This window comes from Papaver somniferum, chromosome 7 (genome assembly GCF_003573695.1).
Source record: "Papaver somniferum cultivar HN1 chromosome 7, ASM357369v1, whole genome shotgun sequence".
Taxonomy (NCBI): domain Eukaryota; kingdom Viridiplantae; phylum Streptophyta; class Magnoliopsida; order Ranunculales; family Papaveraceae; genus Papaver; species Papaver somniferum.
In genome coordinates, this window is record NC_039364.1 from 245,651,663 (window position 1) to 245,671,030 (window position 19,368).

At 36.4% G+C, this 19,368-nt stretch overlaps 2 protein-coding genes across 8 annotated transcripts; both read right to left on the reverse strand.

Annotated features, from left to right (window-relative positions):
• Positions 1–99: 99 nt before the first annotated feature.
• On the reverse strand, positions 100–2,980 carry LOC113300042 (AMSH-like ubiquitin thioesterase 2). 3 transcript variants are annotated; one of them, XM_026549181.1, is made up of 11 exons: positions 2,774–2,980; positions 2,631–2,695; positions 2,237–2,309; positions 1,985–2,085; positions 1,602–1,857; positions 1,396–1,485; positions 1,205–1,267; positions 1,016–1,090; positions 880–942; positions 740–792; positions 100–580 (listed from the first exon to the last, which is right to left on the reverse strand). In XM_026549181.1, exons 1-11 carry the CDS (start codon positions 2,843–2,845, stop codon positions 406–408), a joined length of 1,086 nt encoding a protein of 361 aa, XP_026404966.1. In that variant the 5' UTR covers positions 2,846–2,980; the 3' UTR covers positions 100–405. The 3 variants fall into 3 exon arrangements, with proteins under 3 accessions (XP_026404966.1, XP_026404965.1, XP_026404967.1); XM_026549180.1 differs by having other exon boundaries at positions 1,016–1,267; XM_026549182.1 differs by having other exon boundaries at positions 697–792; positions 1,016–1,267.
• Positions 2,981–9,255: 6,275 nt separating this feature from the next.
• Positions 9,256–13,878, reverse strand: LOC113300044 (peroxisomal membrane protein PEX14-like). 5 transcript variants are annotated; one of them, XM_026549188.1, is made up of 13 exons: positions 13,746–13,878; positions 13,510–13,604; positions 12,528–12,676; positions 12,321–12,369; positions 11,981–12,162; positions 11,605–11,797; positions 11,350–11,505; positions 11,047–11,120; positions 10,865–10,907; positions 10,684–10,751; positions 10,288–10,332; positions 10,117–10,185; positions 9,256–9,943 (listed from the first exon to the last, which is right to left on the reverse strand). In XM_026549188.1, the coding sequence occupies exons 2-13, from the start codon at positions 13,568–13,570 to the stop codon at positions 9,473–9,475; spliced, it is 1,560 nt and encodes a 519-aa protein (XP_026404973.1). In that variant the 5' UTR covers positions 13,571–13,604; positions 13,746–13,878; the 3' UTR covers positions 9,256–9,472. The 5 variants fall into 5 exon arrangements, with proteins under 5 accessions (XP_026404973.1, XP_026404970.1, XP_026404972.1 ...); XM_026549185.1 differs by having other exon boundaries at positions 12,528–12,772; XM_026549187.1 differs by having other exon boundaries at positions 13,510–13,828.
• Between the last annotated feature and the right edge of the window lie 5,490 nt (positions 13,879–19,368).

Consider the following 19,368-nt stretch of genomic DNA (forward strand, 5'->3'; position numbering starts at 1 on the left):
CGACGGAACAGGCGTTCCTTTGGGATGCGTTATCTTTAAAAAATATGAACTGGGTGTACCCCAAAATTAATCTGAACATTATGTTTGCTATTAGTACACTTCCATAAGTTACATTCATAAGCCTGATTCTCATTCGCATCTTGAGTAGTCATATACGCAACTACAAGTCGAAATGCAATTTGAGAACCGTCTGGTCTTTACCATTTAATACACCGACAAAGAAACAATTATGTTATCTTACAATTTGTTTGGCAGTTCGGCAAAGAGTGAAGTGAGAAGTCGCATGTACATTACAATAGCGAAAAAAACAGGTGAATATCCTTGCTTAGCCTTCTTTGGTGGTTCTTATGGAGCTCTGGACTCAACGAGCAACACACTTTCTTTCACATTCAAGTTGTCCTTGAATCAGCGTAGATCAAAATTTTCCAACCTGAGATTTGGGTTGATATAGACATTGGAGCACTCCTCATAAATGGGACTCCCATCTGATGGTTCTCGATGAGAATGAAAACCTCTCTCATCGCACTCCCTGATGACATTAATGCCCCCTGGGTTGGATAGTCGAAATATACCATAGTTCCTGTGGGGGAACATGATATGTTAGTTTCAGGGTATGCAGCTCATCATTATATAACGTCATGGATCACTAATAAAACAGATTTTGGACCAGGCACAGCATGAACACATCTTAGCAACCTTATATAGCTGATAATTACATTACGGTGCAACACAAGTGCACCTTGAGGGATCTGTTGGAGCCATGACTACAGCAATTGCTTCAGGGAGCATGACCTGGCCACAACCAATACAGCGTGTAAATAGCTCCACATGCACAATGAAAGCATATAAGCAACTGTAAAATACCAACATGTCAGTTACCTGGTAGGAGAACTGAGTATGTAGATCAATGGATGACATAAAACAGGTTTGAGAAGGGTGTGTCTGAAAATTGAAGTAAGATTCGGTAAGGGTGGAATATAACCAACCACGAATTGACTAAGCTAAAGGTACCTACATGGATCCATCCGAGAGAAAAGAGGGAATGCTCATCTTGTATGGCAAAGATCTCTTCCTCATTCCTAGCCTGGCACTGCCATTTGTTATACTCAATGGATTGATTAGTCGATAAAAATTTCAGCACTTCGGAGAATGGTGATATATTGCAGAGACAGACACCACAACAGGGAACTTCAAGGGAGCTTACCGAACTGGAAGTTGCCTCCTGCTTTGGTATTATCAAGGTCGTCACATAAAATATATTGTCCTTCTGTACATAGGAAATACAAAGCAGATAATCACTCAAGTACTTCTGAAACTCAACCATCCTATCTCTTACAAACAGTGGAGATGCATCAAATTAAGCTTGGGATCCATGTGAAAGTGTTGAGATCTTACAAGAAAAGCACCAAGAATACCACAGGTCTCCACATCCTGTTTTGTGTTGTCACTAGCAAGTTCCATAAAATCATCCATCAATCTTGCTGACTGGGGGAGTTAAAAAGTATTCACCCATCATTCACTAAAGAGGACATTCATTAGGAAAGAATTCTAGGAAGGAACCTTGGAAGCTTATTGAACAACAAAGAAATTTTTGTTCTTACAATGTGTATGTCTTTGTAAGCATATCTTGAATACTCGCGGGTCGACTCAGCAATATCGACGTGAGATACACCGGAACCACAGGGCATATCGTGTACGAATGAAAGAGCGCGAGAGGGGAAAGATTGAGTAACAAGATGATTATTGACGATGCAGACAGTCTCTGCGTTTGAGAAGGTTGAAGAAGGCGATGAGCAACTACTGCAAGAGGTCCCTGTAGTAGCAGATGTCAACCCAATATTTCCCTTACTGACAATGCTGAAACCGGAATATGGCGTAGAAAATAAGCACTATTTATAGTGATACTGGTTCTGTTAGTTTCAAAATTCAGTACCCCAAAGAGCAACATCATACAGAAAAAAAGAAAGAAAAGTTAAGTTAATACCTCTGATCACTGTTTGGAGGGGAGTGATCACGTTCACTCAAAGAGATACAGCCCAGTTGAGGTTTCAGAAGTTCCAATTGTTCGGTGAACTCCTCGCATATCTGACCAAATTATTATCCAAGAAATTTCACATTTCAGGTGAAAAAGAGAATCAACAATGGAACAATCTCAAACCGCACAATCAAAGCAAAAAATATACCAATTTTCCTATTGCAGTGGTAATATAATAACTTTGATGAGGTAATTTTATACCTTACTATGATGAAGCTTTTCTTCAGAAGAGTAGGTCGAACAACTTTGGTGTCGAGCTATAATAGAAACCAAACTGCACATAGAGAACAAACACACTCTCATTCGACCGCGATGAAGATACTATTTTACCCAAAATGATTCAAAATGTGCTAGAAAGGTTTGACACCTTAGGGTTTCAAATAACAGGAATTCTACTATGTTTGCACTTTGCACCCAACAATAACTGTTTTACATAAAACTGGACACAAACAGTGCAGAAAATTTACAGCATATACTGTCAATAAACACTACAATAAACAAATATACATGAACATTTGTGATCAAATTTCCGTTCAAATATTGTAGTCTTCATTATTCGATAAAGAAAAAAAAATGAATGAAGAGACGCATGTACCTGCAGTATCTGTTGATAGTCCAGTAAAGATCAGTTATCTTCTTTTCATTTCTACACTGATTTGCCTATAAAAAAAACCACAAAATTATACATCAACGGAATGAAAATTTTCAGTCAAAACTAAAATATGAAGAAAACAAAACCTGGGTAATAAGCTGATCAGCAATTCTATAGTAGAAAGATAGCTTGATGGGATTGGGAACTGAGACTTCCATCTCTCTCCATCTCTCTTACTCTAAAACCTTGTGTTGAATACTTTGATTACAGACGTCTCGTGATATTGAAGAGGCATTAAAGAAGTGGGAGAAAAATGGATGAGCTATGGAAAATGACTATGAGAACAACAGAGAGACGTGACGTTTTGGGGATGCTGGCTTTTCTGTAATACTACTGATTTATTACAGTATTATTGTTGGGTGCAATAATCAAAAACAAGGAAAAATCAAATAAGCAAAAATTATTGATACTTAACTCCTTTATAATGGAAGTGATCGATTTGATGAAACAAATGAGCTCCCTATATCTCCTCAACAGCAACAAGACAAAACTTTGGAAAAACAGAGTGAGTCACGTGTTCAACACGTTGCCCTTAAGACATTAGCGCCCGGATACACTCAAGAGTGATGCTATAGCCCTCGCAGGACGGATATTTCCAGGATAAAACACCCTAATACACCTACTACTAGCATATGTAGTAGATGCTCAACTTGAGCTTGGCAACTCCGAAAAAACCATAAAGGAAAATCTCGAACGCTTGAGACAACAATATAAAATATTTTTTTCCCTTGGGGGTCCCTCTGAATATAGAGCAACCCATTTCCCATAGATTTTACAAAAATAGTGAATTTGTTTATATAATTGACAAATACAACTTAAGAAGAAAAACTCCCCGATGTGGGACTAAAAGGTTTATATAGTTTCTTAAAACTACTAAAAATTGGAAACTCCACGATGTGGGACTAAAAAGTTTCATTCACAAAATAAAACAATAAATTATAATTTTTTATTAAAACTTTAAAAAATTATTTTTTTATTAATCGTTTTCCAACAATCCCCCACATGAATGAAAACTCAATAAAACATGAAAACACAGATAGATCTTGGTAAATCAACATCCCAACCTCACGATCCAAACAGACTGATCGTGCAAGTGTTGAAATCATACTAGTCATTTCTACGTCCTCTCCCTCACACTAAAGTGTGTTGACCCCAGGGTCATATTATGGATTGCATAAATCATAATAGTATTGAGAGCTTTCATCTTTAGTTCTCACATGGTGAGACTATAGGTATCTTTCACCAAAGTGAAAAAGCATGAACTAGTGAACCCTTAGTGACCTTTAGGTCCTAAGTTCCAGTAATACCAAAACCATCAAAACGAAAATCACATAAAAAGCGCAGGAAATACCATTTTAGGCAGAGGTGTCCATGAGGTCTTGAACCTTTGCTTAGTGAGATATTACCGGAATTACTTGCTAGAGACAGTGAACTATGTCTTGAACTGCTAGCATTTGATGTAATTCGTGATAACAACCACGGGTGATATCTCCAAGATTGCTGCCAAGCTCGTGCCGTTTTGTCCAATTTGGCCCTGGACATATCTTGTTTCTCAGAATGCTCTAGAGAATCAAATCTCATATTCTCATAGGAAGCGGCCCACTTCCTCATTCAGATAGGTGAGTTTCCATAAAGAGTGTTACTGCTACACCCCACTTCAATCTTAAATTGAAACTATAGAACTCGTTAAGACTTCTTAAAAGTCATCCTTCACATGCAGTCACACTATCACGTCTACACCATAGGGAAGGGACAGAGAATAAAATTCTCTGATAGTGTTTACCTTTACCCACCACAAATTAGTTGTCTCATTCGAAACCTTGATCTTGGGATCTCCAGTCAGCAAGGTTGAGTATCCTTCATGGCAAGTTTAATTTATGAGCTTAAGCCCCTTCCACCTCAATGCATTTCTAACTATCTCTTGGGATATACCTTTCGTCAAAGATTGCGCGATATTCTCCTTGGACTTTATCCAATCAATGGAAATAACGCCGATTGAGATTAGTTATTTTCAGCTTTAGCTATTATATCTTGGCTAACACAATGTATAGATATAGCTGGAACAGGCCTATGCCAGAGAGGAATGTCTTCTAAAAAACATCTTAGGCACTCAGCCCCTTCTCGTGCTTTATCTAACTCAATACTCTCAGATTCCATAATGAATTGAGCAATATATGTTTGTTTGTAAATCTTCCAAAATCAAACTCTGATGCTGGAGTGAAACATATCCACTCGTAGACTTAGACTCCTTTGAGTCAACTATCCAGTTTACATCACAAAGTCCCTCAAGGACATCAAGATACCTTTGATAAATCAAATAAAAGGTAATAGAGTATTTTAGGTACCATAATACTCTACTCAGTGCATATGAATGCTATTGCTCTGGACTATAATTATATCTACTTAACTTACTCACAATATAGGCAATGTCTGGACTCTTACAGTTCATTAATTCATCAGACATCCTATAACTCTTGAGTATTCAAGTTAAGATACTCCATTACCCTTTTTTCTTGAGTCTACAAGAATAATCGTACGGAGTACAAGAAGGCTTACAATCACACTGATTGTATCTCTTAAGCACAAATTCAAAATAATGAGAATGACTAAGACTACATATGTTAGATTATTTTCTAATCCTCATCCCTAAGATTACATCAACAGGGCCTAAGTCTTTCAAGTCAACGTTCTCATTCAGCGCATGTTTTTAGTGGAATTAATCACATCTATGTTTGTATCAAGTATAAGCATATCATCAACATACAAGCATACAATCACACAGGCATCCTTAACAAGTTACTTGTAAATATACTTGTCAGATTCATTAACTTAAATCCACTACACATTATCACATGATCAAATTTTCCATGTCACTGTTTACGTGCTTATTTTATAAACCATACAAAATTTTGTTCAACTTACAAACTTTGTCATCATAACCTTTCACTACAAAGTCCTCAGGTTGGTCTATGTAAATTTCTTTATCTAATTCACGATTTTAGAAAAGCTGTCTTAACATCCATCTGATGTATCTCTAATTTGTTTATGACAGCAATAACAATTAGCATCTCAACGAAGTAAATCTCGTCACATGTGAATAAGAATCAAGGAAATATACACCTTCTTTTAGTTTATAGCCTTTAGCTACCAACTTAGCCTAATATTTTTCTACAGTTCCATATACCTAATGTTTCCTCTTAAAGACTCATTTACATCTCATGGTCTTACTCTCTGGAGGTAAACTATAAACCTCCCAAGTCAGGTTCCGACGGACTGAGTCCATTTCACTAAATGAAGCTTCTTACCAGAATGGGGTTTCAGTAGATATCAAGGCTTCTTTACAAGTCCAGGGCTTAGACTAGCTAGGCATGTTATGAAGTCGGCTTCATAAGAAGTCTCAAGTCTAATTGTTTTACTTCTCTTAGGCTCAACCTTAACTTCATCTTCCTTTAAGATAAGTTATGACTATTTGAAAATAAATCTAGGGGATCAACAACACATCTCCAATGAGGTACAGGTTTAAGAATAAACATGTTCAAAGAACTCAGCATCCCTAGATTATGTAATAGTATTCACAACAAAGTCAGAAAAATCACACCAAAAGTATGAAAAAATCAGAACACACAACCAAAAATCTATATGTAGAAGTATATCAGCATACCTTATATGAAGACACAATCACCATTTTTGGTTTCTATCTAGTACTTCTAGGAAGAGGAATGACAATCTTAGTCAAACACCCCCACACTTTGACATATTCATAAGAAGGTCATCTACCTTTCCATAAATCATATGGAGTTTCATCTGATCCTTAAGGGTACTATATTCAGGATATACTAGTTAAGAGGACTTCCTCCTCCCACAAGACCGCAAGTAATCCTGAACTAATCAACATGGTAATTATGATCTACTTAAGGATACAATTAATATGTTCAAGGCTTCTAATTGGTTATCAACTTCAATTTTATACATCTTAAGGCTTCTAAGGCATCATCCTTATCCTTAAGCAATTATACAAGATAGTACCTCGTACAATCATCTACGGAAGTTATAAACCATCTTTTACCATAGTGGTTTTGGGTTGAACTCATGTCAACTAGGCCTAACTGAATTAATTCTAAGGGATTAGAATTACTATGAACATTTGTGCTAAAAGATTTTATAGCATATTCATTTCACTTTTGTGTTCAAGATCCAAACTAAATTTGGGTACGAAGCCTATGCTAGGAAGTTTATACATTGACTTATAATTTTACGGTTCCAAGTCTACCATGCAAAACATTCAAAGACACACAAAAGAAAGCACAAGAATCAACTATGTTCACTTCATCAGATTTTCCTTCAAACTTATATAGACCCTAAGTCCTATAACCGTTGCCTAAAAAATCAATACCCTTAGTTATAACAAGTTTTCCACATTTAATTAAGATCTTCAATCTTTTACCATCTTCAAGAGAACAAGATACAATATTATTTCATATGCTCGGAACATGAAAACTTCATTCAGTGTGAGAATATTACAGATATGAACTTATGCTCGACCTTTCCCTTTTATGCAACCTCTGTCGCAGATGAGTTACTCATATAGAGTTTTTCGACATCCCTTATCCTCTGATAAGAGGTGAACAAGTCTCTGTTTCAACAAACATACTTAGTGGCTCCAGAGTCCACCCACCAGTCTCTCACATTGGTTATTAAAATAACTTCCGACATCATGGTTCATTTTGTTTCAACTAAATTAGCATTAACTTTCTACTTATTAAGGTTTTACGTTGTCTATACTTTACTGCCGTATGGCCAGGAATTTTACAAACATAACAATCACCCTTAATTAAAGTAATGTCGGATTCAGTTTTACGAAACATACCTTTATTATGAAGACTATGCTTAGAGTTGTGTTTGATGTTCTCGCCTTTGTCAGCTTTGGAAGACTTGTGTTCATCCACATGCGCCTGGTAGCCATGTTCCTTTTCAATTTCATGTCACAAACTTCGTTTATACTCTGACCACGGACACGGTAATTTCCCAATCACCTAATACACCATATCTCACAAACCTTAGTTCAGATAAAATATGAGTTTTGAAGATAATATCTAGATTTATAAACTTCGTTTAAACCACCATATCAAAAAACTCATGGTTACCCCATAAAAACTACTTTAGTTAACAACTCAGGAACGTTTCTCAGTTTTGTAAAATATCAAAAAAAATACTTTTAAAACTCCAAAATTTCTGAAATTTTACGCGGGTAAATAACAGGATGTCTACTACTTTGTGTCAAAAGGGTTCATCGAAATTCCTTCTAGGTTAAGAGATAAACTCGAAACTCTACAGCTGACCAAAAATTCGTTTTTGTTTTTCACTCCACAATTAACATCCATGACTCACAAACCAACCAACCATTTTTTTATTATTACAAATTCTAATGTCTTAAGATTGTTGGGTGCAACAATCAAAAACAAGGAAAAATCAAATAAGCAAAAGTTATTGATACTTAGCTCCTTTATAATAGAAGTGATCGATTTGATGAAACAAATGAGCTCCCTATATCTCTGCAACAGCAAAAAGGCAAAACTTTGGAAAAACAGAGTGAGTCACGTGTTCAACACGTTTCCCTTAAGACATTAGCGCCCGTCTACACTCAAGAGTGATGCTATATCCCTCGCAGGACGGATATCTCCAGGATAAAACACCCTAATACACCTACTACTAGCATATGTAGTAGATGCTCAACTTGAGCTTGGCAACTCCGAAAAAACCATAAAGGAAAATCTCGAACGCTTGAGACAACAATATAAAATATTTTTTTCCCTTGGGGGTCCCTCTGAATCTAGAGCAACCCCTTTCCCATAGATTTTACAAAAATAGTGAATTTGTTTATATAATTGACAAATACAACTTAAGAAGAAAAACTCCCCGATGTGGGACTAAAAGGTTTATATAGTTTCTTAGAGCGTCCACGATGTGGGACTAAAAAGTTTCATTCATAAAATAAAACAATAAATTATAATTTTTTATTAAAATTTTAAAAAATTATTTTTTTATTAATCGTTTTCCAACAATTATAGTATTATTCCCTATTCTTTTCCCGGCCAAATCATTGGCCTTACAACCCGTTCGGTCGGGGGAATTGGAAATCTAAGAATTCAATTATGGGGTAATCCAAATTCTTGGAATTGGATTCCAAGGAATGTAATTCAAATCCTAAAAATTCATGTTCGGTTGAGGTAATTCAATGATCTTTGTTTTTACTCCGGAATCCAATTCCAATGCACTATTGGACCAATGCAATGAAATTATACTATTTTGGAGGGAATTGGATTCCTAAAGAATCAAAATTCTTAATTACAAAAAGTTCATTTGCACCGTTCGGTTCAAAGAATTGGGTGCATTTCCTAGGAATTAGAATCCAGGGAATCCAATTCCTTGAAATGAACATGCTGTTAGTGTTATTCAGGTGTGCCACCGGACAGGACCATCAATTAAAATTTAGAACCCGTTTTTGTGCCGACGGAGTCGAAGCACAGCGATGATTTTTAGTAATGTAAATCTAATCAATGGACGCACATTGACGCAACCCAGTAAAATGAGCATCAGATAACAACAATCCGACACATTTATTAGTAATTACTACATGACATCAATATTCTGAAACTAGGATCAGACCATGAGAAAGTATGATCTATTTCCCTATCCCTATTATTACTGTTAATACATCAAGGGTTGTATTTCTCACATCAAAATCAGCTGAGATTTCACAATTCCATCCTATTATCACATGCATATCACATAGCCTCAATACCATCAACCTCTTGGTCTCCTCGAACTACGGATAGAGATTCATCTGCATTAACCTCATTGATCTCAACTTGTCCCCCGGATTCAGCTAATTTTGTGATCCTCTGCAACTCATCGACCTCAACCGAAGGGTACGCAATCAGCTTTTCCTCATCTGATCGCGCTGGTTGAATTATTTGTTTTGGCTGTCTAATTGCTGTTGCTGCTTCAGCCATGGCAATAGGTGGGGGTTGTGGAGGAACCCATGCACGCCTAACCACCTGCTCAGTGGCCGGTGCACGGTAGGATGATTTTGATTCGTCTTCAGCTTCGTATTCTGAGATCCTGACATTTTTCCGCTGCCATGAAGGCTCCATACCATCACCATTTAACTGAGATGTGGGCAAGTTAGCTTGTGACCTCATGTTTGAACCCTCAGTATAGTATGATCCATTTTGGGCTTGAGCTGTTTCCCATGGCTGTAGATAAGAAAGACACAGCAAGGAAAAAACCCTAGTTAGCAATTAAATTGACCCGTCGTCATGGGCTGAAGAAAAGTCAGGTAATCCATTTCAAATTTTAAATTTTTTGAATGTAATGATTAAATTGATAATCAGGAAAGAGAATACGATAAACAACTCAGAAGACAAACCTTGACTCTAGGAGCTAACCGAGGATTAGATGGGGGCTGATTAGGGTTTGGAGGTAAATCATTGATCTCCTACAATTCCCAGCCGGGAAAAAAAAGGATTATGTTTACTTGAACTCATAGAAATTTTGGTCAATTACGAATACGGAAAACCGAAGGGCACATGGTGTTTACCTTGATTCCAGGAGGTTTCTCCCCTCGTTGTATCATTTCCATGATCTGCAACACAAAATTTTTGTAATTCATATTCATTGTAGACGATATTTAAAATCGAGAAAGTAACTCTTTATTTATCTGATCAAATATTATGCTTATTTCCAGGACTTTGTAGACTGATTTCTTGGTTCACAAACCATATGTTGGATGTGTTTCTACTTTTTAGATATGCAAGACACGAATCAATCACTTTCAAAGGTTGTGTAGCCAAGCAGTTAAGTAATTGGTGTCTATTATGGTAATGATTGCCTAGTATCCTCAGTGGCCACCTTATTTCCATACTGAAGCGACAGTCATATAGATCGAGAAGTTATCAGATACCACAGAATAAAAGCGGAGAAAATGTATAAATACCTCCATGTAAGATTTAGGATGTGGTGCAACAGAGGGCTCTGTAGAGGCAGGTGCTGATGGAGGTCTACCTGCAGATAGGCCATAACATATAAGAGTAAGGACCTAAACAGGTGGGAAATTTGCGAACAGATGATTAGTTCTATATCAGACGAAAATCAAGTGTTTCGCCAGAAAAGACAACCTGAGCCTAAGTCGATGTTTGCTATGCCGTTTGCTGTAGCTTGCTGAAAAAGAACATTGTTATAGAATCAAAATAACTATTTGAGAAAAGGAAATAGACATAGATAAGCGCAGAAGTAGATCCATACTTAAAAATAAGAATCTTAGTTTGCTATTTTCTTTATAAAGATTTAGGGAAATTACCTTTAAACCTGAGTAAGAGACTGTTTCATAGTCTTGGTCAAACAGAGAATTCATCAACTGGGTATTGCTTGGTCCTGCACATTAGTAGCAAAAAGAAATGGTGAATAGATTAACAGGAAATGAGAGCATAAGGAACTGAGCCCTACAATACAAAGTGACAACTTTGCTGCTATTCCTTCGTCGTTATTTCAAAAATTCAAACTACAAGACCTGTTTTCCTTGTATCTTTAAATATATTTTTATTTGTTTAACCCAAGGGAATTACCAAATGCTCCAAATTCTCTAAATGATAAAATTACTTACCAGTCCTTGATGTAGATCTAACTGCTTCTATATGGTTGTTTGACGAGATAATTGCTTCCCTTGAACTTTCCAATTTGCGGATAGCATTACTCATGTTTTTCATTTCCCCCAATTGGACATCCATCATATTCATAAAGGCCTCTTGGTATTTTCTTTCTGAGAAATACATGCAAAGGTCACAAATTCAAGTAACTGGCGAGAAAATATATACATAGGCAATACTGAAGCCTCAAATCATTCATTAGATAAACCCACCTTCAAGTTTTGAGTTCAACATTTCCTGACTCGCCTTAGCTACATCTGAAGCTGCAGCTGCAGCAGCTTTTGCGGCTGCTGCTGCCTCTTCAGCTGGGTTTGGCTTTAAGGTATTTTTCTCTAGTGAGTCATCACCGTCTTCTTCCAATACGACCTTGCGGATCCAAGACTTCAATCTAGGGACAACAGCATTCTACAAAAGAAATGTCGAATCAGATAGAAGAAGAATGAAGAGTTTTATCTAATATAAATCCAGTAACTGAAAATTCATCTTGCAACTCATACCCATATCCTGAATTCATATCCATGCATGGGTTATATTATCTTGTGCAAGAGGGCTAAAGTAAGTTATATTAAGGAGAAGCTTGAATGATACCTTAAAAACAAGTGCAGTACCAGCTCCTGAAGCAGCAAGAAAGCCTATGGCAAGAATAGCATGAGACCAGTGAAATCGGGCTCGCATTTTGGAAACCACGCCACTTGGGGGAGGAACTGCAGGCTGTGGAGCTTGTGCTTGTACCTGAGGCTGCGAATTGATAGGTAAAGTTGACTGGCCATCTGAAACCAATAATCAAATTAGTAGACACATTAGAGAGTCACACCAGGTAACCAAGAAGGATTCTGCTCAAAGACTTTTTCTTGTAGCATATAAGAAGGTCCATACTAGCTTTCATAGCTCAATTATTTGTAATGAGAAATTATTAACAGCTTCATACCTTTATTTGGGATAGCTGCCGGTGTAGTTGTAGCTGGTGGGGGTGGATCCTGTAATACAAAGAATATCATGAAATTGCTCATGGCTTGAGTAAAGAATTCTGGACTAAAAGTTCCTTTTGTCAAGTTCATTGGTGCAAGCAAGGAATAAAGTTTAAAGGCTAAATATTCTGAATGGCAGTAAAAAGCGGGAAACAAATTTAGCTTACAGGCACTCTACGGAAAGCTTCATCTATCTCCTTGCAAGAGAGTCCCTTCTTCTCCAAAAAAGATCGCCTGTACATGACAGGGGAACCTCGAACTTTTGGGTGTGACAGAAATTTAACAGCATTTTGCACTTGATCCTCTCTTATTGGTTCTGTATTGACAAAAACAGAAGGAGGTGAAGTAATTCTTGTGGTCTCCCCTGGTGCACCTTGCTCAGCTCCATCCAATGGTTTTAGAGGATCTGATCCTGAAGTTAAGGTAATATTATATCCATGTACAATAAAGATTCTGGAATCCAGGAATATTTTTTTTGAATATCTAAAAGAACATATGTCGGGGACAAGTTATGTGTTTCTCACAGAGTAATCTAATTATGCAACAAACCCCATACCATTCTCCATCATTTGACTTGGGCAAAAGCAAATCCCACCTAAAACTAATACTGTATAATTCAGTGACAACTAAACAGATCTCTGTATGCAGTAATACTCGGTTCTAAACAATAAACTGTAAACTAAAATCTAGGGAAACCATCCAGTTTGTGTTGGATGGCTCCCCCAAGAAGGTGGGAATTCAAACAAGTGATGAAGGAGGGAATTCAAAGAAGTTTGTCTAAGCCTCTAATTAGCCCCCTTCTCCAGGTGGTGGAGAAAACTGAAGACATAACCAAATAAATGTACCCAACTATGCAAAAACATTAAATACTAAATAGACATAGAAATTAAGGGTTTCAAATTCTAAACCAAATATTCTAGAACAAACAATCAACTACAACCCATGATATTTTACAGAAGTAAATACTTTGGTTTGCTCTTATAATACATCCTAAAACAACAAAACAGGAACAATTTCTCAACAATTATAGATTACAAACTTAAACTACAGCTAACAATGTCTGAACATACTCTAAAACTGACCTAGAAAGTCGACAAATTTAAAACACAAATTGAAAAGATAGATGAACCAAACAAAGAAAATTAATACCTGGATTTTGTGAATTATCATCAGTAAGAGTAGTTGGAGTAGAATTTGATTCACTCCCCATCAGTCAACCACCAATCTCCTTGGATGAATCCCACCTGCAAGTTAATTTGATAGATGGATAGATGGATCTATTGGGGAATTTTAAATCAGAGAAAAATAACAGTACAAGTACTAGTGAATGGTAGATTTTGGATTTCAGAGGGACAGAGAAAAAAATTGAAGATAAAGAGTACTACACGTCAGATATTGCTCATCTCGAAAATGTCCGAAAGGAGCCAAAAAGGAGTTAAACAACTTTCAGCCTCAACAGAACTCAGGAAAAGGATAATCAATTCTCCGCCATTAAGTAATTTACAGTGTACACATCGAAAATCCTAGGGTTAGTACGTAATTAACACGTCACTCTGGCTGGCTGTCAATATGTCGTGGGATTTTATTGAGATGTGTGCTGGGATGTGATCAGATGGATGATTCTAACTGACTATGCAAAAAGAAGACCCTGATACTCCACAAAAACCGTAGCCAGCTCGGCCAGTCATACTCGTTGCTCAAAAGGTTCAATGTTTTGTTTTCGGGAGGTTTCAGGTTCGAGTTTTTGATGGTGTAATACGACAGAATTTGATATGGAAGGTAGTGTTTAACTTATTCATTATCCAAGTTTTTGATAACGTAATACGACAGAATTTGACATGGAAGGTAGAGTTAGCTTACTCGTTATCCAATAATAATATGTAAAACTTAAGATCTTGAATTTGATTTTCTTTTCCTTTTAAACTGTTAGTTATATAGAAGAAGGAGGATTTCCAGAGATTTCAGGAAAATGAGAGATTCCAGTGAGAAATTTAATATTGGGGAATTTTACCTCACTAAGAAGAAGGTGTTTACGTTGCTTTGATTCTGATTCTCAATTGAAGAGCCACACAAGAAAAATGAAGAAACTAAAGATGCAATTGTACTCCGAATAAACCTTTAGATACTCAGTTATAGGTCCAAATGAGGTTACATATAAAAACAAAATTGTTTGATTCGAATGGTTAATGACGTGGGCAGACCTGGAGTCTGATGAATGTCATGTTGACTTAAGGAATTTGTTCATCATATAGCCATGCTAATAGTAGGTAATTCGTCGATTTATCAGGCAACAAGCGACATAATCAAAGAAATCCAACAATACCTACATAAATGTTGATGGTTGATTTTCGACGGAGGCTAATATCGTAAAATCATAATTTTGTGTATTTCTGACCTAGCTTCAGACGAATGCACGGAATTCATATTTCAAAATCTCGACATGAAAGCTCATGTCGCCATGATCTCTGACTGAGTATCTAACCTCTTCAGAGCATGCATGAATATGCAATTATTAAAACCTCTCAGCTGAGCTTTTAATATTATGCATATTTCATCATTTATACTGAGCAATTCCAGTACACATTTTTGTGTAGAATCAGCGGCTCCTACATGGATTGACCGCTAGTATAGAGCAACAACGTCTTCAGGATGTCGCAAATGTTCCCTGACTATGCAGAATAAATATTTCAAACGAGTATGATGCTTCTACTATCTTGACTCTCGAGTAAATATAATGCTCCTAGACAGATTGTCTGCTAGTATATAGCCATCAATTAACTAATTCTAGTGCAATATTCATCAATTTAATTCCTAGAAAATATTCTACTTTCATTATAATATTTCATTACTTCAATTCATGGCTTTTCTCAGCTGAATTTCATGGATTAGTAATAGATATTCAACTTTCGGGCATATGGGCCACCACCAAGTAAGCCCAGAGAAAATGGTGCAGGTGTACTTAACAATAATGCATGAACGAGCATCCAGAAATATGGATGAATATGGAAATGCGAAGAGCTATGCAAAATAGGAAGAAAAAAAAGGCGCGCATGAGACGGGCCGGCCACGCCTCTCCAATTCCCTTATTTTATTATTATTGTTATTATTATTTCATAACTCTTGATCTCCCACACTCATGCAAACTATTATTTTTCCATATTTCTCTAAATATTGCTCAATTCTCCAAAAAGTCTAGTCCCACGACTATTAGGTTTTTGTACCAATAATAATATTTTAATATCCTAAAATATTGGACGTGTGAATAGAAAACCCTAATTGATCATTCATGCAAAAATCAAGAGTTTCGGTCAAGATCAAACTATTCTGAAAATACAAAATATTGCACTAGTGTCCAAAATATTACCTGAAACTCTCAGGAATGGACGCACATGGGACATGGTGGCCCGTGCACCACCATGACCGGACTGTCCGGTCCTTTGGCCATCATGGCCGGCCGGTCCCACGTTTCTTCATTATTTTTGGAGAATTTTCCAACTTTGGATAATTCTCCATATCTTGGATATTTCTTGGGAATTTTAATAAAGTGCCACACTTTCGTTTTCCGGTTTAACAAAATGCCATTGTTTTTTTTCAAAATATATAAAATGCTATCTCTGTTATCATTTCCGTATGGGCCCACGTTTTTGGTAAATTCTCGTTGACATAGTCCATTTATCACGTGATTAAGAACAATTTTGGAGACGCAATTACTACCCTATCCCTCCATTCCCTTTCATCGTTTCTAACAGTACCTTATTCTTCATCCATGGGTTCATCAATTCAACTTATTGATGTTTATTTGAATTTCAACCGATCAATTATAGTTTGTAAACATCAATTAGAGGATTCCCCTAAATATGGTGGTAATATGGGTCAAGACTTGGTAGGGAATGGATCTGATGTTGCCATTATTTGGTGGCTGATTTCAAAATGGCTAAGATGGGTTTTCAGCAGTTGATTAAGATACAAGACAAGAGTGTGAACTCGTTTTGGATTTGGTAGATTTTAAGCTCGAAAGATCACTTGGACCTGTTCCTGCAACAGAGGGAATATAGAGGTTAATGGCAGAAATTGAGAGAGATGAAGTTGATGAGATGAAGAAGATGAATCTGAAGTTGGAGGTGATCTTTTGAGTTGCCGAGAATTAGGATTTAATCTCGGGTGCTTCCATCAACACAGTCGACATAAAATGTTATTGTCGTTAATTTTATAAGATGCATAGCTTAGATCGGTGACATTATAGAGATTGTGTATGTTTTGATTGTTGGGTCTCTATCGTATTCATATTTGCAGGGAAGATTGGTAGTAAAGGATTCTTAAAACACAACAGAGATGTGTCCACAGTTCACCATCAGTAAGCACATCACCTGTTCGATAGAAGTTCCCTTTGAGTTCACTAACCAGTTCTAATTACAGTTCCACTCGGTAGTAGTGATTCATGCTACTAAGTTGATTCGAAACAGTTGTAGTTAGATGATTTGGGAGGTTTAAATGTCTTTTACTAAGACTGATTACTGCCATATAAGGAATAACGAAAGCTAACGGTTTCTTGAAAAAAACTGGATGGAAAAGGTCAAGAGTATGGCATTAAATAAATTCTGAAAAAAATAGTGGCACTTTCTTAAACATGAAATGAGAAGTGTGGCACTTTATTAAAATCCCCATATTTATTCATATTTTGGTGAACCCCTTTCCACCAGTTGGACAATTCTCACGCTCAACCATCTATCCACCACCAACGGCCAAGGTTCTCATGCCCACTGATTGGTCGATATTTCTCCTGCTACATTGGACAACTCTCTATCTTCAGGATCCAGAGTTCTCCAAAATTAGAGTTCTAGATTTATGATAATTCTGATAAACATCAATAATTTTCATATTGATCCAGTTATCAATATTTTAATTAATATTTAATGTTCGGTCTTGCTACCAACATTTTTGTTGCTCGACTGTCCGAAAATAACATGATTTGGACGACCATCACTCGGCCGATCATCCAATATTTAATTGGACAACCATTGATCATTCAATATTTATTAATACTCTAATTCCTACTTTGTCATTCGACAATGCATGACATATCAGAAAAATGATCGAGTAATATCATTAGACCAACCTCGCCAATCCAAATTATCAGAACATCATTATTGCCTCAACTGGTAAAATTATACATCATAATTCATCATACTCGACCTTTGTGCATTATTATTATCCCAGCAGACACCTTATGCTCAATCCATGAGTCTCATAGCATATCGCATTCGTCCATTATGCTTGACTCATCATGTATGCCTTGCAAACTTCATATGCATGAGACATCAATCATGTCACATGGGGGGATATTCACTAGGGTTTTAGTATGACGGCCTACATCACGTGCGATGTAAGAGTACATCCACGATAAGAAATGTGAGTAAGTCGTGCTATTAGTTGAAGGAGTTAGCAAAGTAGTGGATAAACAATCAACCAAATCTCTCACACATGTGGAACTGGTTCAACCAAGATTTCCCACTCCCACACTCTTCCACTCATCTGCAACCGTCACACTTACTGGAGATCAATGTATTAACTACTTCCGCAATATAAATAGGTTTATCAACCTATGATAACTTAACTGATCTTATCTAAACACAACTTTCTTAGTCGAATCTTATCTGAACAAAACTTAATCAATCTGATCAGAATTCAATGACATTCATCAAACTTGCAGAATTCACCAACACTTCCACAATCCTTCAATCATCATTGATCTCACACAATTCTCAGGTTCCCTCCTACAGATCGACACACATCTTTCTTTGTGACCAAATTGACTCTGGAATGGCCATTATCTTGGTTTAGGACGGAGTCTTACATATTGATCTCTCGAACTCAAAGCACTCTAGTGCAGTGCATCTGTTAAAAGTTTAGGCATTTTTCTCAATTGAGGATCTTCCTGTTGCGCAGCCCTTCACTTTTCCTCAAAAACCAGTAAATAGTTTTTATCCGTCAACAATAAGACATTCAACATTGATGCTAGAAGATGTAGCTAACTTATATTGGGGCATACCTCAGTACCTTCATTAAGTTAAAATAAACTTCAAAGAGGATATGTTTGATTTAGATATCTACATTGTAATCAGGAACATCCAAATTTTGAACACACATAAACTGACTAAAAACAAACTGAACTGCACTAAATCCATTTACATAAATACATAGGCAACTTACCGGCTTGCAAGATCATTTTCACCTAGGGATTACATACGTTATAAATCTAATTAATCCTGGGGATGTAGGAATATTCTAAGTGCCAACAAACATAACTTACAATATCGACTTGTATAATTTAAATGATAACTCTAACATAATCAGGCAAAAACAAGAAAAAATAAGGACCTCTTTGGATTGGTACAATAAGTGCGATACAATGAAGAATTTGTCTTGGTCACACTTTTTAAGTTTTTAGGAATATATTAAATTATCATAATCTTTTTTTCCACCACATATACACTTGATGATGTTTAGAACCACAGGGTTGGTGGAATTGTGGATATTCACGGGAACAAGGTATTTGTGGTGATAAACCTTAAGTCGAATAATTTGGGCAACATTGCACGAGTATACCACTAGAATTAAATAAAGGACTGACATGAAATAAATATATTTAGTGAAATGAAACAAATCTAACTAGTATAAAGAAAATGACTATTTTCACCCGACAAGAGTTTACTTAAATACCAATCTATGTTTTTATTTATAACTTCATAAAACGTGTAAATCTAAAAATAATGAAACTTTAGGATCGTATCCAAACTTCCTATTTTCTTTTGAATCTTTTCAATTTACTTTTTCGTCCCAAAATAGATTCTTTAGAGCATCGCTCGGTCGAACTCACAAGTTTTTTTTTTGTTTTTTATCTCAAGCTTGTTGTTAATGTTAGTTGCATAAAACTATATCTTGATTTCTAGTCTACTAAAGTCAAGTCTCGAACTAGGATTATAGTATGGTAGTTGAGTATCAGATATC

Bases quoted from the DNA above. Each gene is read 5' to 3' on its own strand.
- LOC113300044 (XM_026549185.1), bottom strand. From the start codon at position 13,570: ATGGGGAGTGAATCAAATTCTACTCCAACTACTCTTACTGATGATAAT. The intron at 11,506-11,604 runs GTGGGTTTATCT...TGTATTTCTCAG, and splicing joins GTTGAACTCAAAACTTGAAG to AAAGAAAATACCAAGAGGCC. The intron at 10,333-10,683 runs GTATTTATACAT...TTTGTGTTGCAG, and splicing joins ATCCTAAATCTTACATGGAG to ATCATGGAAATGATACAACG.
- LOC113300042 (XM_026549180.1), bottom strand. From the start codon at position 2,845: ATGGAAGTCTCAGTTCCCAATCCCATCAAGCTATCTTTCTACTATAGA. The intron at 1,858-1,984 runs GTATTAACTTAA...TTCCGGTTTCAG, and splicing joins CCTCCAAACAGTGATCAGAG to CATTGTCAGTAAGGGAAATA. The intron at 943-1,015 runs GTAGGTACCTTT...TTCAATTTTCAG, and splicing joins TTTCTCTCGGATGGATCCAT to ACACACCCTTCTCAAACCTG.